The sequence below is a fragment of the Ascidiella aspersa genome, chromosome 1, assembly GCF_963924565.1.
Source record: "Ascidiella aspersa chromosome 1, kaAscAspe10.2, whole genome shotgun sequence".
Taxonomy (NCBI): Eukaryota; Metazoa; Chordata; class Ascidiacea; order Phlebobranchia; family Ascidiidae; genus Ascidiella; species Ascidiella aspersa.
In genome coordinates, this window is record NC_139447.1 from 20,471,645 (window position 1) to 20,498,764 (window position 27,120).

The 27,120-nt window shown below is 34.5% G+C and overlaps 1 protein-coding gene across 4 annotated transcripts in view; it reads right to left on the reverse strand.

Annotated features, from left to right (window-relative positions):
• The window catches only part of LOC146168219 (coiled-coil domain-containing protein 89-like), a 48,730-nt gene that overhangs the window by 11,544 nt on the left and 10,066 nt on the right, over positions 1 to 27,120 (reverse strand). For 3 of the 4 annotated variants that reach the window (XM_083380825.1, XM_083380817.1, XM_083380810.1), the window contains 5 exons: positions 20,316 to 20,413; positions 15,068 to 15,192; positions 6,719 to 6,861; positions 681 to 839; positions 135 to 278 (listed from right to left, as the gene is read on the reverse strand). In XM_083380825.1, coding sequence (XP_083236951.1) covers positions 135 to 278; positions 681 to 839; positions 6,719 to 6,861; positions 15,068 to 15,192; positions 20,316 to 20,413 — 669 coding nt within the window. The remainder of the gene's footprint in view (positions 1 to 134; positions 279 to 680; positions 840 to 6,718; positions 6,862 to 15,067; positions 15,193 to 20,315; positions 20,414 to 27,120) is intronic. The other variant, XM_083380832.1, reaches the window with a different exon arrangement.

Consider the following 27,120-nt stretch of genomic DNA (forward strand, 5'->3'; position numbering starts at 1 on the left):
GGCAGTGACTAATGCTGCACAAATATGCAAATATAAAATTATGGTATATATATATATATATAAATATACATTTATAGTTCAGAAACGTTTATCATTTCATGTTCCTTTCTTATAAAAAAATAATATATAATTACTCTTAAGTCGCAGTCCACCAAATGTTGTTTTTCAGAAATATCTCTTTGAAGAGTTTTTAGTGCACTATCAATCAATTTAACTTTAGAATGAAGTGCATCATTTTGCACTTGTTTTTCTTGAATAAGTTTTCCTCTTTGCATTACCTAAAATATGAAAAAAGTACCAATTGAAAGTAATATATTCAATTGGGTCAATTAACCTTCTCTGTTTAATACACAATTATATCTTATGAGGAAAAATATAATTAATAAAACAAGACAATGAAATGTTATTTACTTTCTTACCCACTAAAAATGTAAATAATTGTTAAAAATGATAAAAAAGATAGTACATCAAACTATACAGTTAAGTTCACCGTGGTATTCCACATCACAACTGGATTTAAAATAAATAAATATAAAATTGGAGATTTTTTTTATAATTTTAGCGTTGTAAAATTTGTGTGTTATGAAATTTCACTAAAATGTTTTTAAAAATTACCTAACTTGAGTTAATTATTATACTACTTTATATTGAATAAAAGAAAGTGAGACCACAAAATACACCTCAGCAATTAACTTTTGCTTTTCGTTCTTTAAATTTTGAAAGGTTTTCCTTTCTTCAGCAACATTTGCTTGATATCTTGAAGTAACATCACCAACCTCTTGTTGTGATTGTTTTAGACTTTTTTTAAGATTACAAAGCTCCTTCTCCAAACACTCCATCTATTATATTTTAAAATGCTTTTTTTTTGTTTTTTTTGAAATAGCACATAAAAAGAACAATGTATTACACCAGGGTAGTCCAAACCCAGGCCCGCGGGCCACATGTGGCCCGCGACACCATTGTTCGTGGCCCGCGGAGCACTGATGAATTATTGTAATGCTGTTGAAGGGTTTATCAAACAGATATTAGTTACGAACGAATAGTATGTTTGAATAGTTTACTGATAATTACGTTTTGCGAGTTACACTAATATATTAACCGCGTTTCCACCGCTCAACAATTCGGAAATATAAAGGGTGACAAGAAGGCCTAATATCTGATATGAGTTAGAGTTAGACCGGCTTTAGAGGGAAAGGATAGGTCCTGTATGGGCTATGGCACTTACTAAAATGACTGTACGAACTTATATGTTATATTTGCGTTTTTACTGCAGCACGCAATGTTTCCGTCTTTTTAGTATGAACTTAACATAGAAAGTACGACTCTATTTAAATTGCTACTTTTGCCACTTTAAACTAAAGAACGATCCAACATATTAAAGTTCTGGAAAGATTTTACACAGGTTTTATGTGTAACTGTTCCTAGTGTCCTAACTTTTTCCGCGATACAATTTCAGCCAAATTAGTTTAGGTAAAACATTATTTGCGCGAATTTAACAATAGCGTACTAGTATGCAACCTCTCTGATTTAAATTTTAACAAGACAAACACTCACGGTTCGTTTAGTACGCGAACGATTTGCATGTGATCAACTTTAACAGTTATGGGGCCAATGGCTCTTACAACTCCAAATGGCTCTTAGAAAATCGTTGATATGTGGCCCGTGAAGAATCATAACAAAATATTGTGGCCCGCGATGCTGTCGACCTTGGACCACCCTGTATTACACAATCAAAGTGCTTGAAAGCAACAATACAGTGGTGCTACATTTTCCTATCCTATCTACATAATAAAAGAGAGAGTTTTTGAGATGTAAGATAGAAGTGTGTGGCAAGATGTTCGCACAGTCGGTGATGATTATAATATGAATTTCGAGCAGTTTAACGTTGCGCCGCTTTAGCTCAGAGGTAGAGAACTGAGTTCAAACCTCACAGTTCAAATGTTACATTCTGTTTACAATGGCTTGCATCACAGTGTTACGTCACACTCGATGCGATTCAGAAAATGTCACAATGCAAATTTCAACATGGTACAACAGTAAGTAAAAGACCAAGTTTAATTTACCTGCCGGGAAATAAAAAAATAAATTAAGTACATTTCCTTCATAAAGTAAAATTTTAAGATTTCCAACTAAGACTATTATGTTTAGGAACTTATTGATGCCTGTTTACGCGTAAAATTTAGGTAGAGTTCGCAAATTTACGAAGAATTGAATTTTTATTTTTAAGCCGTTTGTTAGCGATAGTGATTGAGGCCAAATCCTAATTACTTCTTATAATGTGTTTACCCACGCAATACTCAGCAGAGTTCGCGAAATATTGCGTTTATTGCAGTAGTTTACAGTAAGCATTTGTTTTTTCAATGAGAATTTTTCTCATGTTTGACGCAGTTTAGCACCGGGATTACGTATTTGCTTAAACATGACGCTATCAAGTAAGTCTAAGCAATTGCTGCTGCAACCTAAAGTTTTACGTTGGGGTGTTATTCAAGTGACAAATGTCACGGGTTTTCGTTACTTAAAAGATGTATTGCATGCTTAGCCAAGTGTTATGCGCTATAGTTAACCGACTTCACATCACATTTGAAATTTCTATTTAGTGACACTCAGTTCAAACGTTTAGGCATAAGCAAATTTGTTAATTATTTATGTCATTTACGAAGATCTTACGAATAGCTGGTAAATATTCTTTTTAACCTGGGCAACGCCAGGTATTTCGTCTAGTTATTAATATTCAAGGCCGTAAATATGAAAATAATTTGTTCTGTTTAACAACATATAATATCTGAAAAATTTCGTCATGATTATCAATTTAAACAGAAATATGCATTTTAATTAAGAAAGTTAAAAATGTATGACCAAAAAGTGCCCAAATTAGTCTTATTCAGGCTACGCACGGAACAAAAAGTGCCAAAATTAGTTTTATCCAAGCTATGTATAGACAAAAAAGTGCCCAAATTAATTTTATCCGAGCTATTCATACAACCCAAAATTTGTTTTATTTGACCTACGTACAGACATAGGTGTCCAAATTAGTCATATCCGAGCCACATGCGGAACAAAATGTACCTAAATTTATGTAATTTTACCTATGTACGTCCAAAAAAAATGCCCATATTAGTTTTGTTTGAGCAAGTACTGACAAAAAGTGCCCAAATTAGTTTTATTTGAGCTATGTGCAGATAAAAAAGTGCCCAAATGAGTTTTATTCAATTTACGTACGACAATTAAGTAATACCTTATAACAGTAGTTTCTAATCGGGTGAGCTGCTTACCCCTAAATCAGTAGTTCTCAACCTTTTTGTGCCCCCCTTTAGATGCTTTTAAATAGTCATGGACCCCTTACGTTTTTCTGGTGTAATATATATTTAGTTCATTTTAATAAATCAGTATATCTGCCAAGCGCAACTGTAGAGAAACGACGCATGTCTGTTTGTGCTTGTAATTATAGCATGTTTCCTGGTAAAGTTTTAAATATTTCACCTCAAAACTCTTTTCCATCCTTGGCCGGTCTGGCAAATCCAGCCAGCATTTTGACTTAGCTAATCCCCAACGCAGTCGCTCTTGTGGTATATAGTGTCACGTGTCTGCTGGATAAAGAACTATATACAACAAGTGCACGCCTTACTTGCGAGACTCATTTTACTGAGCTGTAAGCTATTTTATTGAAAGCGAGCTATGCCGAATTCTTTGAAAGTACAATAAATTTTTAAGCAACTTGACAGTATGCACTTTGAAATGTAAAGACAGTTTGTTTTGTTTCGCTTTAGTGGAGTTCAGATAGCACGGTGAACATGTCCCCTGTTAAAATATACACACCTATGTTGAGTAAAGTAACAGACAACCCCAAATTGCTTTATGACAGGTTTTTTTTAATGTGACTTTTGCTGCTGTATCTATCGCAAATTTTGTGGACCCCGGTTGACACTGCCCTAAATAGAGCGCCGGCCAATTCTCATAGCGTCACAACTACTGCTACAATATTTTATACTTTGTGCAGTAATTTTTATGGTTACACAATATGTTGGTGTGATTCCTGCCTATATTCGGTGTCTTCTGTTTTACATTGAAATTACAAGCATGTATATTTAGTTACTGTTTGGCTTATGGAAATTTTTTTAGATGTATTTTAGTCTCTGTTTAGCACTGTATGTTTTGTGTTATAGAAAACTACTTGCTTAAAGCTTTAAAAGTTAGGACTTTCCGAGAATAAAACTTCATTGTTGGTAAAACCGTGTACAATGCAAAATGTAAAATACCCCAAAATAAGCAATGTTATGTGTTGTGTAGACCAGTGCTTCTTGAACTTTTTTAGTTTTGTTCACCCTAGCATCTAACTTTTTTTATTCACCCTTGTCTTATGATATGATAAAACTATTTCGTCTATATATAATAGCACACCGGAATATCCACCCTGCTCGCAAGCTATCATGAATTTTTGACGGTTCACCCCTATTCACCCCTTTTGGTTGGTTCACCCCTGCAAAAATGTTATTCACCCTGGGGTGAACCATTCACCTGATTGAGAAATACTGGTGTAGACTTTTAAAGTAGCCTGGATTCATGTCATTGTAAACAAGAAAAAAGCGAGTGCGAAATCTCATTTTAATTAAAGTTGCTGACTGCTAAAAGCGCTGCAATATGCGCGATAATTATCTTGACCGTTGAGTGGTTACACTGCGCTACACTTAGGTAAGTCTGCAACACAAACTACCAAGCGAAACTTTTAGGGGTTTTGTTGCGTCACTGAAGGTCACAGATCACAGGTGTAGCGCGGATATTAAGAAAAAAACAGAAAAAAAAAAAAAAAGTAGAACTAACAAACAACAGTGTTTTAAAAAAACAGGACCGAATTACCGAAGAGCTGAAATGAGTTCATTGTAGTGTTGCATTGTACTCACTATATTGGCAAAATATTAGGTTCTGCCAACAACCTGGACATGTATTACAGTTTACACAACTGCTTCAAATGATAGTTGTTTAGAACCATTTGGGAGAGTATTTTGTATTACATTATACACATATTAGGAAACTGTTTTGCGATTTATTGCTGTGACCGTTGGCCCTCTAGGGCAGTGGTCTCCAACTTGGGGTCGCCTAAAAATTTTCTGGGGTCGCCTTAACTCACCTTATGTCTGCTGTTTTAGGATGATTTATGTATTTTGTTTTCTTAACAATGCCAGCATACTAATAAATGTGACTGGGTACATAGAAAAGATAAGCTTATAAAATAGGTTTTATTAGCTCTTGAGAGCTGCTATAGGTTACAAAGATTTCAGCAAATAAGTATTTACTTTTGGACTTCGATGCAACTAATTTATCTGATTTTGTCCAAATTTGTGAATTAACTACTCTCTCCATTTTCAACCAATTTGCTTTATTTAATGAAATTGAGCGCAATGAGCATAATGAAACATTGTAAATCGCTTGTAGAGCAATACACGTAAGTAGAGCATTTCATTTGCAAAGCGGAGCCGCGTTTTCCACAACTGGTGGGCACTATATGCAGCCATCACACTACAAATTTAGTGTTTTAACAAAATTGACATTTTTGTGTTCGTTTGTGTGCTAAATTCAAATTCATAATTTAAATAAAAATTTCTAAAATAAATCATTTTGGCACACATAGGCCACAGTTCTCTGGAAATGTCTATATAATTTATGCATATTCTCTTGTGTTACTCAATTCCATCAGTATTATATAATATGAAAACAAAAATTGGCTCGCAATGTTAATTCTGATTTCAATTTATTTAAAATAGGGTCGCTTATAAAAAAGGTTGGAGACCACTGCTCTAGGGTATATTAAGATTAATCCCTCCCCCATACAAAATCGAGGTTAAATATATTAGGATTCGATATTTTGGATTCGTTATTCTAGATTCAAAACCTAGAGTTCTAGAATCCTTTGGAATTTGGGATTCTACTTTGAACATCCATATTCAGTGCACATTTTTTCAGAACTGAAAAATTATTTTTTGTGTCAATTGCATTTGGTTGTCTGTCAGAATGACAAAGTATTTAGAATACAGCTTGACACTGTTGCATCATTTACCAATTTCACCATTTTAACAACTTCTGCACCTTTTTAATATGAGTTCGTTTCAAATCAACAGCATACTTATACGCCATATCAAATATTGCAGCACAGAGGGGTGTCTGTAGTATTCATACACTTCTCTGGCATTAATAGACCTATTTGTTTATATATAAAGGAATGTTTCAGTTAAATAGCGACATAAAATTATTCAAATGCACTTAACCTAACAACTAAACTAAATTCAAAATTTAAATACGCATCATTCAGAGGCCACTAAAATAAAGGATAAACAAATACAGGCTTCTTATGAAAAACAATAAACTATCTTTACTTGGATATAAATAAAAAAACGTGTTGATAAAACATGAATGCTTTTAGCATGTTATGGCACTTACCTTCCTTTATAATATTTTTTTATGAAAATGATAGGGATTATTTATTTTAGACTTTAACACACTTTTCATTACATGTTATGACACATTAAATTTACATTTTTCCCAATAAAACAAAAATGAGCCTAAGAATTCTTTCTATGCAGATCAGTATTTGTATAACACAATTGTATTACAAATTTACAACCTAACCAAAACATCCAGTAAATTATACATTTTTAAAATTAATGGGAAAGTGCCCTTCTTGTTTTGTGGAATTCGCTTAGTTTGTCTAAGCGGTCTGACTTACCTTAACATCATGAAGTCTGGTCACGTCATTAATTTCCTTTCTAAGTGCTGTGTTTTTATGTTGTAATTTTTTAGCTTGAATATTGCACGTCTGCAGTTCAGTAAGAAGTTTGGAAATGTCTGCATCTTTTTGCTGCAGTTTCACTGTCAAATAATGATAATTAAACAAAAAATATGTTTTTAATTGTAGTAGAATAAAACCTATATTTAAGTACGTTTTAAATATGTATTTTTATTCATTTTCAAAATGGTCAAACAGATATTTGAAACGTTCAAAATTTTACCTACTTCTATATTGGCTTTAATATTCTTACTATTTCAACTAAAACTGCCAACCATTATGCTCCGAAATTCTTTTTAAGATGCACATGTTTTTAAAAATGTTTATCTCAAAAAGACATTAATACATCATAACATTTTTTATTTTGACCTGAAAAAAAATTTTTTTTTGAATTTATTTTCATTAAATTTTGACTTTATTTTGACGTACAGAAATTGCTTATTTGTAGAAGTCACAATTCTTTCTTCAATTGATACCAGTTACCTAAACATAATATTTTGTCGATTTCAGACCCAAACGTAATATTTTGTCAAAAAGTCAAGGTGTTTTATAGATTATAAAAAGTGCATCGAGTTTTTTGGCGATATATTTAGGTAGCTTGTGCTATTTTGTCCTTGCAGAAAGGGGCACTTTGCCTCGATTTTCTCTGCATGGTAAATTCTAATCAACAGAAAATTAAACAGGGAAGAAGTAATGTAAACCCCTTCACGCGACTTTAAAGAAATCACTACAGAAAAGCTTGCTTGGGTATTTTTGTATTACAGAATGTCAGTAGGCTATTCCAAAAATCCAAACTGTTGATCTTCGAAAAGACCCGGTTTATTAAGATGAAGTCTTTTATAAGAGGTATTTAAATACGTAACAATGAATAAACAATGGACAATTTGCTATAAAAGTTACTGCTGATCCAAGTGGGCATTGTGACATATTTTCTGCTATTATGGGTTATTATGGTTTAATTGTGTCGTAGTTCCTGATTTACAATGCTTCCACGAAGATTTTAACAAAAATTCCTCTTAAGAAACACAAAAACATTGTCAAAAGCCATAATTTGACAAATTTTTACTTTATTGTAATTTGACATTATTTTGACCTATAAACTTCTTAAAAACAAAATATTTTAGCTCTAATTACCCAATACAAATTGACCCAACATAATCGCCACAAATAATCCAGTATTCACCCTTATTGGATTTCAAAACTAGGTCCCAATTGAAAGTTCCAAACTGGCCTTCTATGCATCTATTTATCCTGAATGATGTCGAAATAAATCCAGTGATTTTGAATGGAACTCTTTGTTGGTGCCATGTGTTATCTGTAAGTCTACCTAACAGCCTAAACTGATTTTTTAACCCCCAAACATAAACAATCTCTCTACACATATTTTGACAGGATTAACAAACTTCGTCATCGATTTTACCATAAACAGGATGTTTGTTTATTGCAGGTGTGGTTTCAATTTAAGGATATACAGCTTGAGATTTTTAAACAAAACAAATATATTTTTTGGGATTAAAATAGTTAAACTAGGAGGTAGAACAACTTTTCAAAACCATACAGAAGAAGGTACTGTTGTATAACATTTTTTTTAATTTATCATCATTATTTTAGGCAAAATGTATGGCCTTTCTAATCAGAAAACAAATAACATCATTACTGTGACAAAATTATTCAAATTGAATTAGGAAGGTAATCTTGGTTATTGAGCATTTGCTTTACAATAAGTATTAAGTAAGCTTATTAATTCAACAAATTGACCTTTTTAAGGAACAATATCCTAGGATCACAAAGTAATTCACAAGTTAATTTGTTTGAGTTTGACTTTTTTCACCCGATTGCCAATGCTAATACAATTCGCGTTGGGCGAGTGCTGAATGACACCAAAATGCCCCACTGATGAGTGCCTTAAAGTAAATATTCGTTGTTGTTTTCAGACCTAGGAAGGTCTTAGTTTGTTAATTTGTTTCAAATTATGCTTAACTTCAATGAATGAAGGCCAAATATTTCTGTAGATGGCATAAAAATGACAAAACAGGAGGTTAAATAATAATGGCTTATTAAAACTGAATAAAGTGCATAAAAAACTTACCCACAACATACCAAGAACTCATTCTATGTCAATATGGCTTACATATTGTTGGAAAGATTGCTCTATTTTAACTGTATGTTTTTCACCCCTATTCTTTTCCAAAATCAGACTATGATTTGCATGTTACATGCAGTTTATAGGAGACAATTTGTTTGTTTTTTTCGGAGCAAATTACTTCAAATTCATGAAAAGATATTAGGATTTGATGTTAGAAATCCTCCGTATCATTTCAGTCAAAGTGCGGATATACTTAGCATCTGCCATGGATGTTTATTTTTTGGTTGCGAGTGGTAATACCTTGTTACTTCAAACGACGTTCTCCACTTATTGCACCAAAGTCATTTGGAAATGTAGCCGATATGGCAACTAGGTAGAACAGCCAGATACCCGGCTAACATTGACAAGACATGACATTATGGATATTTGTCCCAAATGTCCCAACTGTGCAGACCATCAGAATGCCCAAAAGCTTTGTTTCATCCATTGGCGAGTAATGATTGAGGCCAAAAATGGTCTTGTGACTTTCAAGCAAGCTCCGAGAAAGTCTGCAAATTAGAACTGCTTATATTTTTCAGAATAATGGTATGTATTCTGACTCAGGCTCGGAATAGCGACTGTTAGAAAGCCGACCTTCGGAGTTGTTGTGTGTTTCCAGTTTTACTTTGATTGACTCTTATATCGACTTAAAAAGCAATAAAAATAATTTTAATTGCAGTTAAACGGCTTCAGGGGGACTTTGTTTGGGTTTTGCTATGTTCCTGTCTTCTGTTAGGCAAAGCTAATCAGTACGAAAGACTGATGCATACTAACAAATTTCTATTAAATTAGACTATAAATGCAATTATTTCGAGCAACATGTTAATCTCAGTTAAGTGCCTCAAGGGGCAACTTGAAAATTCTTCCAATTTTACCAAACAATGCTATTTTTGTGCTTCGCATTTAAACTAGTTTCAAACTGCATGTTTGCACAGGAGTTTACTTAAATATAGCTTATCTACGAAACCGTGTATGAGTAAGAAAAGTACTTTTGCATCCCTCTATGTATTGCCTAGTGTCACAAAAAATTGGCGCCTTTGGCAAAACTCTTAGTTCACCTTTTTCCTTGTTAATTGCCTTATTTCTCTTTAAACATGACACGATTTATACATTCGTTAGGCAAACACAGAATTTAACTTTCCAAACAAAACCAAAGAACTCAGAGAATTTAGACCCAAAATGTTTGTCACCAGAAGGCTGGCAAGATTCTGCCAGCCTGATTAAAACAATAGGTGCCGAACATGGGTATGCAGAGCGTTTCTTGACAACCAGGATTTCTGGCAGGGCGTGGAATTTAAACTTTAAACTATCTCATCTATACACCCGGAATATCCGCCCTGCTCGCAAGCTATCATCCATTTCTGACGGTTCACCATTATTCACCCCTTTTGGTTGGTTCACCCTTGCAAAAAATGTATTCACCCTGGGGTAAACTATCACCTGATTAAGAAACACTGACTTAAGATGTATGACATGCTTAGCCAAGTGTTGTGTGCTATAGTCGATGATTTAGTCGTACCATTTCAAAAACATCACATATCATTGTACTTTGTTGCATGTTAAATCCAAAGGGCGCGTATGCGACTTCACGCAAAACCTCTTGATGTATAAGGTAAACTGTTTCCAAATATTTATAGGGCAATGACCTGCATGACTGTAAAAATCAAGTTGCCTTGGTAAAAATAAAAGTTCATGTGGCAAAGTTTATACTTTTATGTGACAAAGCTTTTAGCAGTTTGTTTAACCACAGAAAAGAAGCTTAAGTTCGCAAATATTGCGTTTATTCGAACAAAGAAATAAGATCTTTAGAGCCACGCAGATAGGTCACATAATTAAATACAACATTCCATTAATGCCGCTTTCATATAGGTGGTGGGGTGTTACTCTGATTGTGGCGAAGCATTAGGTTAACCAATTTTAGACGACTGATATGACATGATTTAAAACACATCACATGATTTGAAATTTCAATTTAGTGACATGCAGTGCAAACGTTTAGGCATAAGTAAAATGCCGTTTTTTGTATTTTGTTTGGTTGACCGTAAAAGCAAGATAGTTTTTCTCTTTGGCATTTCGTTATTTGTTCAGGTTGGCTGATCAACAAGTCTGTATTCGAGAATTGACATTACAGTTAGGCGCATTTCAGTATTACAGGTGGCGAAAAGACGTGCTTGTAATTTAGCGCTATTAGTCCCGTACATGCAGTGGCGTATCCAGGGGGGGGGGGGGGGTTTGGGGGTTCGGACCCCCCCTTTTCGGAAGTGACATTAACGTTTATTGTTCGTTTTTGTCAGGGTTTACCTCACCGTCCGAAGCTGCGTGTTTTTTTCAGTGTAATTCAGTGTAATTGGGCACACATCTTGCTAATGCGACACCAAAATCAAAGGCAAAACGCCTTTTTCGTTTCTTGTTTGGTCAACCGTAAACGCAGGATATTTTTTTGTCTTTCGCCTTTCGTTATTCGTTCGGGTTGGCTGATGAACAAGTGGGTGTTCGACAATTGATAACAGTCAATCAAGCGGTCTCTGTAATTCATCGGGTCCGCTGCCTCTTTAACAAACTATACACGAGTCCATTTTAAATACTTTTTGAGTATTTTAACTACGTTAGTGCGAAAAATTTTCGCGCGACCAAACTTGCAAGAAATTTTAAACAATGCCATTTTCCCCCAAAAAAAAAATCGCGCTTGCTTCGCTCACCAGGTGTGTACTCAGTTAAAAAGGTTAAAAACACTGAACTAGATTAACTATTGAAGTGGCGTTTTTGCAGATGTTGCGTTAATGAAATAACACCGGGGAAAAGCAATCTTTGTTTAGTATTGCAGGTGGCGAAAGAAGTGCTTTTAATTTAGCGTAGTCCCGTAAATGGATTTACCAAAAAATCGATCACATATATTTCACGGACTTGTTTTCGTTTTTCTCCTGAAGTTAACGATTGTACACTAAGCAGTTTCGCAGCTGGCGCCTGGCAGGAGTGTCAACTATGTACGTGTGACGTTGTGTTTTGCATCTAAAAGTTTGCTTTTGCTGGACGTTAATTGGCTGTTTCTGATGATTTTTTTATTATTTATGACGCCATTACAATCGCTGTTTTAAGACGCCATATCTGTCAATATTTTATGATGTCATTTACGTCAGACGGAAAAACGGGGAATTCCCGAAGTTGAAAATTCGGGACCCCCCCTTTTTGGATTTCTGGATACGCCCCTGCGTACATGGAACTTTGGTAACTGCTCTGTTGATAGTCAAACATGATTCTACCAAAATCAATCACACATATTTCACTTTTCGCCTGAAGTTAACGATTGCACACTTCAGTTTTGCAGCTGGCGCCTGCTTTGCATCTAAAGGTCGCTTTTGCTTAGCATTTGTTCGTGATTTTCTTTTAGTTTTTTTGTATTGACGACGTCATTACAAATCACTATTTTATGACATCATAACAGTCGCTATTTTATGACATCATTATTAATTAATGTCAGACGAAAAAAAGGGGATTTGCCTAAGATGAAAATTCGAAACCCCCACCATCCTTTTTAGATTTCTGGATACCCCCTGGTTTTAAAGAACAAAATGGAGAAGCACAAGGATTCTTCAACATGCTCCAAAGATCGATTACAAGTCCTTTTTTGTGTTTTGAAACAAAAAGGGTTGAATTAAATACTATTGAGATTAAAACTGCCTTTCTAGAAGGGGAAACTTTAGATAAAAATGTTTTTCTTAAACTCCCCAAGTAGGTAAACTGCTAAAAAGTAGGTAAACTGCAACAGTTATTATATGGAAACTAAGAAAATGTGGAGTTTAAGCTATTATGTAATATTTTACTGTCTATGCCAGTGGTTCCCAAACTAGGGTCCGCGGACCAACTGGGGTCCGTAAGGCAGTTTCAGAGGGTCAGCAAGGAGAATTAGTCTTTCAGTTTTCAACATTAGGCTTTAGCAAATGTTTTTAAACATTAGCAAATGATTTTAAACATTAGTCTATGTTTTAAACGTTATCTGTCATCATTATTGTCTTTAGTTATGCTTTGTTGTTTGATCATAGCGTGTTTTATGATGTCTATTGTGACATCATAAAGCATCTATTATGCTATATTACCTGCTATTAGCGAATGGTTTGCATTAGTAAGAAAGCTGTTACATACATTATAAATAATCGTGACCGCACTAGTGTACTGCAAGAAACATGGGTCAACTGCCCTTGAACGGAAGAGTGACTTTCGTGCTGTAGATGTAGTAGCAGACTGAGTTGGTAGCACTTACAAGTAATCCTAGACTTCATCGTCGGAACCATTCATTCATACTAGGAAACCAAGACAAGTAGAAAGCAGAGCTTGTGTTCTTTGGAAAACTCAACTCCTTCACATTTTTAGCTATTAAATTTAGTTCTGTTTATCAGTTTTTATTAATGTTGTTCATTAAACCTTAATATCTGCATTGTAAAGATTATTATTGTTATAAATGCCTCCTAAAAAGAAATTCAGATATGACGACTCATTTATCCAATTTGGGTTTATCGTGATAAACTCTGGTGGAGAAGAAACAAGAGCAATAGCACTTGCAAAAAAGCCACACACTATCGGAGAACAGTTAATTTGGCCTTGCTGTAAAATTATAATTTCAAATCTTCTGGGAAATTCTGACATGAAAAACTAAAACAAGTCTTCCTATCAGACAACAGTGTTAGTAGGCGAATAGCTGACATGTCAAATAACATTGTGTTACAAGTGGTCTCAAAGATGCTCAATTCAAAGTTTAGTTTTTTTTTAATCCAGCTTGACGAAACAACAGACATTGCTAATCTAGCTTAACTTTGCGTATATGTGCGTTACGTACATGACAAACATTGAGAATACGAATTCTTGTTCTGCGAACCTCTTGACACAACTACAAAGGCAAAAGATATATTCCTCAAAGTTCACAATTTTTTTCAGACTCATGGTCTACGATGGGAGCACATAATTGGTGTTTACAGTGATGGTGCTCTAGCAATGGTGGGATGCCGCTCTGGTTTCCAGACTCTGGCCAAAGAAAAGTCCCAAAATGCAATTGGAACACACTGCATTTTCCATCGTCATGCATCAATGGTCAAAACGATGCCCAATAAGTTGTCATGCGTTTTTACTACTGTAATAAAGCAGTGAATTTCATAAAAGCGAATGCACTTAATTCCCGTCTTTTTCAAGAAATGTGCAAAGAAAGTGATTCTGCATCAGATGGCCATCAAAGGGAAAAGTTCTGAAAAGAGTCTTCCTTTTAAGGAAAGAAATACATGAGTTTCTGAGAGAGCAAAAATCAGAACTACACAATAACTTTTCTGACAATAGTTCTTTGATGCCTCTGCATTTTCAGTGGACATTTTTGAATATGTCAACTTCATCAACCTGGCTCCGCAAGGAAAATAAATAAACGCTCTTCACTCCATGAAAATTTGACAGCTTTCAATACAAAATTAGTGCTGTGGCGATCCAAATTGGGAAAAAAAAACGTTGCCCCTTTTCCAGAGCTTAATCAATTTTTGGATGATAACGAAATTAAAGCAAATGATGATATTATTGAAGTGTCGAAATATCAAAATAAATGCAAAGGGTCCACCAGGCAAAATTTTTAGAAAAGTTTGGGAACCGCTGGTCTATGTTCAAGATATTTTATGGGCAGCCTCTACTGAATTTAAGAAGTTAGAGATCAGAAACATTTGGCAAACATTCTCTATTGAAAGAAAGATGAACATTGTTTTAAATATATGGTACTTAAGTTAGATTAGATTAGCCATATAATCAGGGGCGTATCCAGAAATCCAAAAAGGGAGGGTCCCGAATGTTCAACTTAGGGAATTCCCCGTTTTTCCGTATTGTAGTGCTTTTAACTGAGTGCACACCTGGCGAGCGAAACAAGCGCGATTTTTTTTTTGGGGGGGGATAACGGCATTTTCTCAATTTCTTACAAGTTTTTATTACATTGCCGAAAATAAAAAAAATGTTAAATAATATATGTCCAATATTTTTGAATACGTTTTCCGTTTTTCCGCGACGCACGGGCAGTCTTCCACAGCGCAACCTTACAGAAGCGCTGATCTAGTCAAAAAAAAAACTAGAGGGGCAAATGTATTCTAACAAAAATGTATTAATAAAAAAATAACTATTTAAAAAATAAAGAACTTGTAATTCACCTGTAGCTGTTTGTTTGGATCCTTCCATAAGACTTTTAATTTCTTTTTCCAGGTGAAAATTTTTCAGTTTGTACATATCTTTGAATTTTATCATTTCGTCATGATTGTTAGAAAGTTCATCAAATCTAATTTTGAAAAAAAATGAGGGTTATATGTAGGAGACAAACCTGGAAAACAAGAGGGACTAAGACAGAGTGTAAGTAAAAAAGCAAAATACAATAATACTAAAAAATAGGTCAGTTAAACTGCAAAGTTTAAGCTAGTGATTAGTCAAAGCTTGTGATTTATTTTCCAAAAGTGCATCAATTTTATTATCACTTAGCGTCTTAGCATGTTTTGAAAGATAATTGAAGAAGAAAAAACAGTACAAATGCCATGGTCAATACAACAATTGAAATTTAATTTATGTTACTGCAACACTCTTTACACATAAATACAACAATAAGTTGTCATGAAAAAGCAAGTTTATTAACACAACAACACACAGGCTCTATTATGAATCCCAATTTCCCCCAAGTATTTTTGAGTACTGCATATATGTAAATCATCAATACCAAGGAGAAAATTGGATCCACATTTGAGTTTTGGTAACATACCTTAGCGCAGTGGTCTTCAACCTTTTTAATAAGCGACCCCAATTTGAAGAAAATAAAATAAGAATTTTAATTGCGGCCCCTATTTGTGTCAGATACAAATAAAAATATATTAATTAATGCTGGAACAAAGTAACACGAGTGAATATGCGTAAATTATACACAATTCCAGAGAACTGTGGCTACAGACGTGTACAAAAATGATTGCCTTTAGGAAGTTTTAGTTAACATATAAATTTGAATTTAACAAATGAACAATCACAAAAATTTCCATTTGTTTTAACAGTATATTGCATTCAGTGCGATGGTTGCGCCTGCACAGTATTTCACTAGTTTTTGCAAACGCGTCTTCACTTTGCATAACCATAACCGCAAGTCATGCCTTACTTCCAAGCGATTTACGATGTTTCGTTTTAAATATGTCCTCATTGCGCTGAATCAAGCTTCACGAAGCCATGTGGTTGAAAACAAAATGAGTATTTCAATAACATAATAATTAGTCAGGGTGGAGTACGTTGATTGCACAGAGTGGGGTATGTTGACCACATTGATTTGGCAGCTCTTAAGAGCAAAAAAAAGCAATTTTATGCAGAAGAAATGAAAGCTTATCTCACCTACGTGCCCATTTACGTTTGTTAGTGTGACATCATTGTAAAGAGAACCAAATACATAATCGTCATAAAATACGAGTTATATGATGATTTATGGCAACCCCACAAAAATTTCAGGCGACCCCACTCGGGTTCGCGACCCACATGGTTGGAGACCACTGACTTAGTGCATTTTGTCAGAGGACAGTCTGTTTGATTGAATGTCAATTTTCCAACATGGCATTACTTGTAGATTGACACTTAATAATTGTTAGGCGAAAGGTATGCAAGCAATAATAGTTCACCCAAAAAAAAAACCCTGATGACTCACTCAATAAAATAAGAGCATACTTTAAGCATTAATTGCACTTATTCAAACTTGTCACTTGTATGATACAAGTTACGATCACCTTTCCTTGTTAAAATAATGGGTTTTAAAGTAAAAAAAATTGAAAAAAAAAAATTGAATTATCTGTTGAACTGTAAATGGCAGAATTCGATATTCTAACTGTATTAGGGTTCCTCTCTTTCCCGAATTTTTTCAATCCCGGGAATCCCCTCATCCCGACAAAAAAATTATACATAAAATTACGTCACTATAAAGTTTAAAATTTTTTTATTTTAGCTCCAAACATTAAATAAGCTCATTTATGGGCGTTCTTTCACTTATGTACGTGGAAAGTTATGCAAAATACAAAACAAAAAAATACCTCATACCACAACTCATATTGTTTGGGTTAGTGTTTGGGCGAGGGTTGGTCAAGATACGTTCATAACTGAAGATGCGCCCATTTATGTTCTGTATTACTGCTTCTGCAAAATCCCGGGAATTTCCCGTCGAAACATTCCCGGAGAGGAACCCTAAACTGTATATCCTCAAAGTACTTCACGATTATTTAAAAAAAAAGAAAAATTAGCACATACTATGCGTTATTTCAAATTGCTGAACACAGTGTCTTAAGTGGAATAACATCAAACCTTTGTACAGTGAGAGGGCAATAAAAATTCTGAGATTCAAAAAGAAAGAACATATGGCATGGATAACAGCCTGAAAACATAAAAATCAATTGGAGAACGGAAAGAGCAACAACAAAAATACTTAGCACTAAGTCTGAACAAATCAAAAACAAAACGTAGGGAAGGGCTAACACATTATACAAGATCACAAACGACTTGTAATTAGGGTTCAGTAGAAGCCCAGGGTATTGTAGAACTTTAGGTTTCCAATCTGGAATAACAAATCCTAGTATATTTTTAATAAATTTTAACCTCCATATTGTTTGGGGAAGGGATTAATCCTAATCAGTGTTCCCGCTAAGCGCATTTTTTTGCGCATTTGCAGAAAATTCGGGCACTTGTGCACTTTTTTTCACAGAAGTGCGCAAGCAAAAAAAGGGTTTAAGTTGTATTTTTAATAAAATTAAAAAATTCATTATTAGATTTTGAAAATGAAACTGATAAAACCTACAGTTAAAGAGAGCGATTTTGCCAACCGTAAGTCAGCTATATTTACCGAGAGTGTGATTTTGGCATGTTCGGGTAGCATTTTAATTCTCTTTAATTGGTCTCTATAAACCATTATTAATTATTTAACCAGCTTTTGCTATGTGATTTTTACAGTGCTAAATCTATCCGGAGAAATAATATTAAACAAGACAGATGCTCAGTGAAATGTCTATTTTCTAATCCAGGGGTGGGCAAATATTTTTAACCGCCGGCCAGATGAGAACCTCAAAATGTTGTGGCGGGCCAGGTAAAAAAATAGAATCTCAGATACACGCAATATGATGTCATACTATAACAGTATAAATCAAATAAACTGACGAACTTGTTATTACATTAGGAATTGTCCGCAAATGTGCAATTTAAGCCGAATTTAAAGAAGAAAAATTGCGACATATTTGCTTTAAATGCAAAAATTAATGTGGACTTACAGGGGACGTGACGCATTGAGCATAGATAAAAAATGTACATTGCTTAATATTGGCGTTTATCAAGTTATTATGCGCGGTGACTTAAATTAAGGTTAAAACTTGTAAAACATTCACACAAAACATACAATGTATTTTTTGCTTTCGAGGGTTTAAGTTACCGTTGTGTTACTTGCGGTACAATGGCCACATTACAAAGATGGTATAAAGCGGGGAAAACACACAACATGGCATTAACTAAATTAGGTTGACGAAATGTGAATCGTATGTTTCAGAGTTTAGAAAAGGCCAGTATTTCGTTCATATTTTAATGACGGAATAAATAAAAAAAATATATAACTATAAGTATCAAGTTTGTTAAACTTTCGTTGGAGATAGTGACACAGTGCAGAGGTGCTTTTTTTTCTGCAAATATGTCAAAAATAGCAAGAAACATTCGAGAAGGACAAAAGAGAAATCGTAAGTGCAAAAACAATTTCAATTTTGGTAATTAAAACAAGCTAAAAATTGAATTTGGCGGGGTCATGACTAGATTATATTTATCCCTTCCAAGAATGTTCACGATAGAACCAAGCAGGTAGACACTCGCCCTTCGTTTTTGCTAAGTTTATGTATTCAAAAAAAAAATAAGCCGCGGTCTGAATAAAAGTGCTTGGCAGGCTGTATGTTGCCCAGGTCTGTTCTAATCCCAGGGTTGTTCCTAAGCAAAAAATTACACTCGCCAGTTTGGCGAGTGGCTATCAATCAGTACTCGCCAGGACAAAATAACACTCGCCAAATTTTTGGCCTGCTGTCTGCAAATTTCCGTCCTAGCGCGGTCATTTCTTGGGTTATCGTTAACCTGTATTTTTCTATACGTAAACACCAGATTGCGTTTGAGCGACTTTTCGCGGCTGACTGAATTTTACGTTGACTTTACATGAAATGCGCGGCTGTGACCGCGGCAGAGCGGGTACTTTCCAACCTATCGTAAACATTTGTTTTTATAAAAGTTAGGTTGTTTAATTTTATGCATGGATGAACAAATGAATGACATATAAAGCAGTTTACGCTTAAAACAATGTTTTTCAGCCGAAGTATTCTTTAGTGAAAAAATAACACTGTCAATTCCTTGCGCCCTCTTTTTTCGTATTCTGTTTTTTCTGTGCTTCAAGGACGTTTCATTCAAGTTGCTTCGCGCCACAAACAAAACGCCACATTTCGCCTAACACTATAGTTACTGTTAAAACAGATAAAATAATGACAAAATAATTGTAAATTTACAACTAAACCATTTATTCGCAAAAAAAACAAAAAAACATTTATTCGCTGAGTTAACAACCATATGCACCAGAGGTTCTGTGCTGCGCGATGCCTTATAGTGGGTCGTTTCTATTTTCCAAGGGCGTCCGCAATGGTTTCGATTCGTATATATCTTAAATACGGTATAAAATATTCACAGACAGTTATTCAGCATATTGATTTTGTTCGCCGGTAAACGATTTTTTTAATCTCTGGCAACTTTCTCATCATGAATCAAACGACAAATCATCTGTTGCAATTTACCAGATTGTTACCTTGCTTACGAGACTATCATAGCCTATTGCATTTTACCATTATAATCAAAATGTTTTGCGTATTTTGTGCAATTACATAATATTAAAACAGTTTGTTTTAATTTATAATCCGTTAGACCGTTTTAACATACTATTGTGCTTGTCAATTAAAGCATAAATAAGTATAATGCACCCAGTTGTGAAGTACAGTAATAGATTTAAAAGAATTGGTTATACTGTAGTTTGCTAACACTAAAGATAAAATAGATTTGTGAAACAGCATACGCAAATGAAAAGACTAATGGAAACATATTGGGTAGTGTTCATAATTGCATAACAGAAGATGGCCGGAGGATGCTTAAGGTCGGCTGTAGGTGTTAGCATTCTGGCGTCTGGTATCATATTTATTTTCCGATTTTTACCCCTAGTTAAAGACCCCTCTGAAATTTACAGTCTGTAAGATTTTTACTTTTTCTACAACACTCTGGACAAAAATCGGCCTGAAACACACCAAAAAAAAATAAATTACGTCAAAACCAAGATATTTCCTGGAAATAAATTTTCGGCCAAGAAAAATATTGCTAAATTATAAATATCACCTTCTTTCCAACATTGCACAAGTTTTCTTTAGCTGTTTACTTTCTTCTTCTGATTGCTGGAGTAACACTTTTAACTTGATATCATTTTCTTCCAGATTCTAATGTTAAAGCAAAAAAGTAGCTAATAATAAAGTTTGTTTCACTTGATTTTCAATTTAATGACAAGCAATGTCAACTGTGCAGATATAACATGTGTGGTGTTGCATTCACTATTTAAAACTTGAAAAATTTAAACACAAGAGCTTCAGGAACTGGTGTACAGGTATTAGTTATTTCATGTTCTTTTGACCATACATGTATATGTTTGGCAACAACACCATTTTTTATACCTTTTTTACTTTCTGGCATCAAATATTAGGCAATGTTTACACATGCTAAAACAAATGTCAGTTAAAAATATGTAATTCATTTCAACAAACCAACAATAATAAGCTAATAAAATAGCAGGTATATAACTTTTAAAAAAGAACATAAAAGTTGGTATGGCTTGTCATTGCTCAATAAGGTTATAAGGTAAAAAAAAATTCATAAGGTTATTACTAGGGCGATGATTTTTTGACTTGGTCAAATAAGTCAAAACTTATCAAAATTATTTATTTTAAGTAAAAATCAGTCAAAAATGCACATAAATTGTTTACCAAATTAAAAAAACTATAGTCGTCTTTTTGAAACTGTTCAGTTAAAATTTTATCAAAAAAAAATTAATTTTGAAAATATTTTCCCAGACTTAGTTTAACACCTAAGGCTCAGCGCGAACTTTGTTTTTGCAATATGTAGTTGTTTTTCTCTTATTTAAACTAATGAATTGAACAGTATTTGCTGTATTTTTTCGCCTGTGATTAGCAAATACCTTATTTCCTATTTCGATAAATAGATCTTTGTTAATTTTTTGAAAAAATAACTAATTTGCGTTCGACCGGTAGTCAGTAAAACATCTAAAACATGTGGTTGACAACGCCAAATACACTAAAATGACAACGCCAATACACTAGTACTTTAAACAACAATGTTTGGAAAAATATTTCTGTGCACTTGTTTGATAAGGGTAGCCATAAACACCAACATTCTGCACTTGCGGTGACTTGTAATTTTAACACCAGGATGATTTTTCTTTTAACCACCTATGCGCTATGGCAGTGGTTCTCAAAGTATGGGTCGCGTAGGGTAAAAAAATGGGTTGCTTAATAGTGATTCAATCCTAACAAACTTTTTTTTGTTATTTTTTAAGTATTTTCAATTCAATCATGACTGAATTATTACATCATAAAAATTTCTTGTGGGTTTAACTGTGCAACCTGAATTATTGCATCATAAAGTGGTTTTCTGACTGTTTTGATGGCAGCCAACAACAGCAGCTGCTAAGACTGGCATAAGTGGTAGTGGCAAGGTAAATTTATTACTTTGTTTATTTTATTTAGAAGATTATTCTGCGCGCTCGTATCACACACATATACCTCAGAATTTTGTTTAACTAGCGTTTTTATATGGCTGTCTTTGTCCCTGATAAACTTGGGGTTAGAATTGAGAATATTGTGTAATACTATTCCCTACTTGAAGTGCTGACTGCTGAGCAGAAACTCGTCTGTTTCAGTTCGAGCTATAGGTTCGTTTTTTTCGATGCAAGCTATAGGTTTGTTCATTTTAACTAAGTCATTAGTTGTGGCTAGTATTTGTTAATAGTTAACGTTTAATTAAGTATTCGTACACGGAAAATAATAGATTTGGGATTTACTTTTATCAATGATCATGGTGCTCCAAAGCCACAATGTGTGCTGTGTTTTGCAGTATTGTCGAACGAATCTCTAAAGATAAACAAACTGAACAGCAATGCTTAACGGCTTGGGTTGCGAGATGTTCATAAAACTCAGATTTGGGTCGCGGTCAAAAAAGTTTGAGAACCACTGCGCTCTGGGGTCGAACATTTCTTTTAGCTCAAGTTTATAATTTTTATTGCAGATAGACCAAAGTTATGACTTCGACTCCAAAAATAATAGGGGTTTACCCTACATGAGCATAAATTAAAAGGGTAGGCAGCTAAAAAATGGTTAGAGAATGCCTGAACAAGCCCCTTGCCCAGTGTTCTCACTAAGCATTTTTTTTTTGCGCATTTGCACAAAATTTTGCGATTTTTTTTCATGATAGTGCGCAACCAAAAAAAACTTACTAAAATTTGATCTCCAGTCATGTCCTGATTCCCACATTATCGATATTTTGCAAGGATTATTAAATATATTACCCTAAGTTCTTTATTTATACTTCACCAAAGTTTTGAAAAAGTGAGAAAATTATAGTGATTGGAGAGCTACATACAGACTTAAAAGGCCCAAATTAGTTAGTGTAGTTTACAGACAAAAAGTGCCTATATAAGTGTTATTCGGGCTACGTACAACCAAAAAACTGCCCAAATTAGTTTTATTCGAGCTACATGTGGATAAAAAAGTGCCTGCAATAAGCGTGATAATTTCTAAAATATACCTGAATTTTGTGTGGTATGTGGGGGTATGGGTCTGGATTAATGAGTCTTCATTTATATAATTGCCAAGATGAATCGACCACACTCCTACAAGATTTGAGATGGCCTGTCTTCGTAAGGCCAGACAGGTCCAATTCTTTCCTTTAGTTCAGATACATGAACAGTCAATTTTGCTGTCTTAGTAACAGCTGTAAAAGCCTCCTCTGCACTAGGCAGTACTGGGTGATACTGGTTGATACTGGTTGATACTGGTTGATACTGTTTTTTTATTCGATTGAGCGACTATACTTATAGGCGAAAATATTTCTAAAATGCACAGGAAATATTGACGTAGATATTCTTACGATTTTCAATAATAAATCACGTGACAACAAGGCGTGGTCTAAACCTTTTTCTCTCGACTCTTATAGACGGAAATAATATTTTTGTCCAAATATGGCTTGAACAAAAGCGCTTCGATCTACATTGCGACGTAACTGGCGACGATTCTAAAAATAATGGATTGTTGACAATAAGGCGAATTTCAAAACAAAGCGCTCACATTAAACGGATATACGTCACCTCACATACAGCTCTGACGCATAAAAATTGGTGTAACAAGGCATTCGTTGCAAACTCTAGCAAGAGATATCGGCAATCGAATTTAAACAAAAACTTTCATGACGCAACATTAAGGCGATAAAACAAAGAATTAATTTGATGTGCTGACGTGTTGCGACAAATACTCCCTTTGCAAAGGTTTTGCAGTCATTTCGAATATATAGGAATGACATTCTTTTCCAATTGTTTTCGTGTGTTGTGTTTCAGCTGTTGTGAAATGCTTATGGAGCATTGGACGCGAAATTGTCCGATCATTCAACGCATTTGCGCAATTGTTTTTGGTTCGATTCCTGATTCCTCGAGAAAATTTTCGTTTGTGCCTGAACTGGCAAGGAGGATTTTGATGTCAGCGTTCGCTGGTTGCTTGAAATGTGTTTCATCGACACGCCAGAGCAGTTTGCTGTGGCTTTTTTGCTTTTCAGGAAATCTGTGCGGCTTGCAGGTGAAAATCCCTGCGCGGTGCGTTGCAATTCTGACGTCACCAGGAAGCCGTTGTTTTGCGCGTTGCATCTCGATCTATCGCTTTGTCCAACGCTTGTTGTGTTTGTTTTCTGAAATTTCAAAATATTTTTCCGGCAGATGTGTGTTCGAAATTATCTGTAGCAACACTCAGTATTCAAGTTATTTATATTTTGGTTATAGACACACATATTTTCTATACTTATATATATATATATAGGCGCGACAGGTTACACTTAAAGTTTGAGACAATTAATTACTGCAATTTGTAATTACTCACGTTACATCTTTTGCGATTCAATACAAAATTAAATTCTATTGTTTTTTAACATTGAACAACATTTCCTTCAAAAATTTGCATTTTTTTTTAGTTTGCACAATTCGTTCAATGTAAGTTTTAAAATAACGACGCATCACAAGAAAATACGCTTTGAAGTTGCTGCTTATTCACTATTGCTTTCAACAAAAGGCAGGAAATGGGGTGTTCCTAAAGTTGTGATTTGAAAGCTAATGTTTCGCGTGTGGATAAATCATTATGCTTGATACGAGATGTTTAAACTCGTGTGTAAACGCGGCTGCGTGATGAGAGAAAAACAGACAAAAACCCAAAACGTACCAAATGTTTAAAAGAATTCGGAAATTTAACACGAAATTATTTCGTGCACAACAAAATTAAATCATGATTCACAAGTTTAACGCGTTGATTTCAAACTATTGAGCTCCAAGCACAAAAATTAAGCTCTTTTAACATTTATCAAAAGATCGTGCGATCGACGTTTAAGCTTAGACTTCATAGATATAGACTATACATAATTTGCGAAATGCGATACATAATGGTTTAATAGAAAGTCGCATTAAAACAATTTACAGACCTTTCAGTCGATATTTTTACTTATTATATATATAATTTTGTTTTTATTTTAAAAGATAATAGATTTTTCACCTGATAAACTAGGCAGAATCAGTTATTGTGAAATCCATAATTCCGTTTCGTTTTCCATGATTCCAAACGGTGGTGATGTCTTTATCGGCAACGCTTGTTTGTATTTCGTGTTTCGAATTCCAAGCAAATGCTTTGCTGACGCTATGGAGCGTCTCTTCACGTATCTTTCGATGAGATTAATTTCTTCTAAAGCTGGCTTCTTGCAAGTTCCAAACATGACAGTTTTTATGCGGCTGTTTGTAGGTGGTCCATACAGATTAAGGCACATATTTTTTTCTTTGAGCTTCGTTTCTTCAGTCTTCTTGGGAAAGTAGTTTGCAGGTGGTTCGTTCCTCACACGCGGGCATCAATTTTGTAGGGGGTATGGGTCTGGATTAATGAGTCTTCATTTATATAATTGCCAAGATGAATCGACCACACTCCTACAAGATTTGAGATGGCCTGTCTTCGTAAGGCCAGACAGGTCCAATTCTTTCCTTTAGTTCAGATACATGAACAGTCAATTTTGCTGTCTTAGTAACAGCTGTAAAAGCCTCCTCTGCACTAGGCAGTACTGGGTGATACTGGTTGATACTGGTTGATACTGGTTGATACTGTTTTTTTATTCGATTGAGCGACTATACTTATAGGCGAAAATATTTCTAAAATGCACAGGAAATATTGACGTAGATATTCTTACGATTTTCAATAATAAATCACGTGACAACAAGGCGTGGTCTAAACCTTTTTCTCTCGACTCTTATAGACGGAAATAATATTTTTGTCCAAATATGGCTTGAACAAAAGCGCTTCGATCTACATTGCGACGTAACTGGCGACGATTCTAAAAATAATGGATTGTTGACAATAAGGCGAATTTCAAAACAAAGCGCTCACATTAAACGGATATACGTCACCTCACATACAGCTCTGACGCATAAAAATTGGTGTAACAAGGCATTCGTTGCAAACTCTAGCAAGAGATATCGGCAATCAAATTTAAACAAAAACTTTCATGACGCAACATTAAGGCGATAAAACAAAGAATTAATTTGATGTGCTGACGTGTTGCGACAGGTAAAACAAAAGTAGGAATCCATTTTGCTGAAGAATCTTCATCACTATTGCATAATATGTTGTAAAATGTTCATGTAAACTTACTACTCTTGTGTGAAAAAAATGATAAAAAAAGTAATGTGACAAATGCCAATATACCATGTAATCAAAATGTAAAGGGTTAAATAATGCTAAATTATTTTTTCAAATGGCATAACATTTTTACTTATGCCTAAACGTTGCACTATGTGGGGCTTCACGTTTGGAGAGAAATTTCATAACATGTGATGTTTTTTTTTGCTTTTTACGTGATCGGAAAACACATAGTCTACATCAGGGGTCGGCAACCTACAGCCCGCCGATGTAATTCATCCGGCCCGTCGCCTTTTGACAAATTAGACACGAGTCTATTTCACATACTTTTTTACTATTTTAACTACGTAATTGCGAAAAAATATTCGCGCTGCACATGAATGTTCATTAAACGTCCGGTTTGTTTACGTTTTGATGCAGATCCGCGATTCTTTACCGTTGCGCCGTGGAAGGCTGCTAAGTGCGTAGCGCAAAATGGGAAAAAGTATTAAAAAATGTGAGACATATATTTTTTAACATTTTTTTTATTTTCGGCAATGCAATAAAAACTTGCAAAAAATTTAAAAGAAAAAACAGTCTACCAAAAAAAATCTTGTTTGCTTCGCTTGCCAGGTGTGCATCGACTTAAAACAGTTAACAAACCCTGAGCTAAATTAACTTAAAATGTTATCGTGTTCCCTCAAAGTAATTGTATTACACTTTTCATTAGTAGTATGGATGACAACGTGTGAACTCGATTTTAAACCAAACAAATGCTTTTTTTTCGAGCTTTGCGTCAACACTTTACTGCCTCTGTAAATGTATATCCGAGGCCCGCCTGATCCACACTTATTCTAACATTTTAATAACACAATTCTTATTTATAATTTTATGCGACCCGCAGAGACCTTTCTAAGTTTGGTTTTGGCCAGCGACTAGAAAATTTTTGCCGACCCCTGGTTCATATTGTAAAATAGAAATGCGCTGGTTTTCCTTATTTTGTTTACCACTGACAATACAAGTAACACCCTATAAGAGTTGTTGTTACTGAGGCGCTCCCCCGTCCAATTGTGCAGTAACTTTTATGGTTACATGTTACGTTTGGTGTTAACTGTACAATTATGCGGTGTCTTATGCTTTACATTAAAATTACAGACATGTGTAGATTAGTAACTGCAAAATTTGGTTTGTGATTTTGTGATTGGAAGCTTTTAACTACCAAT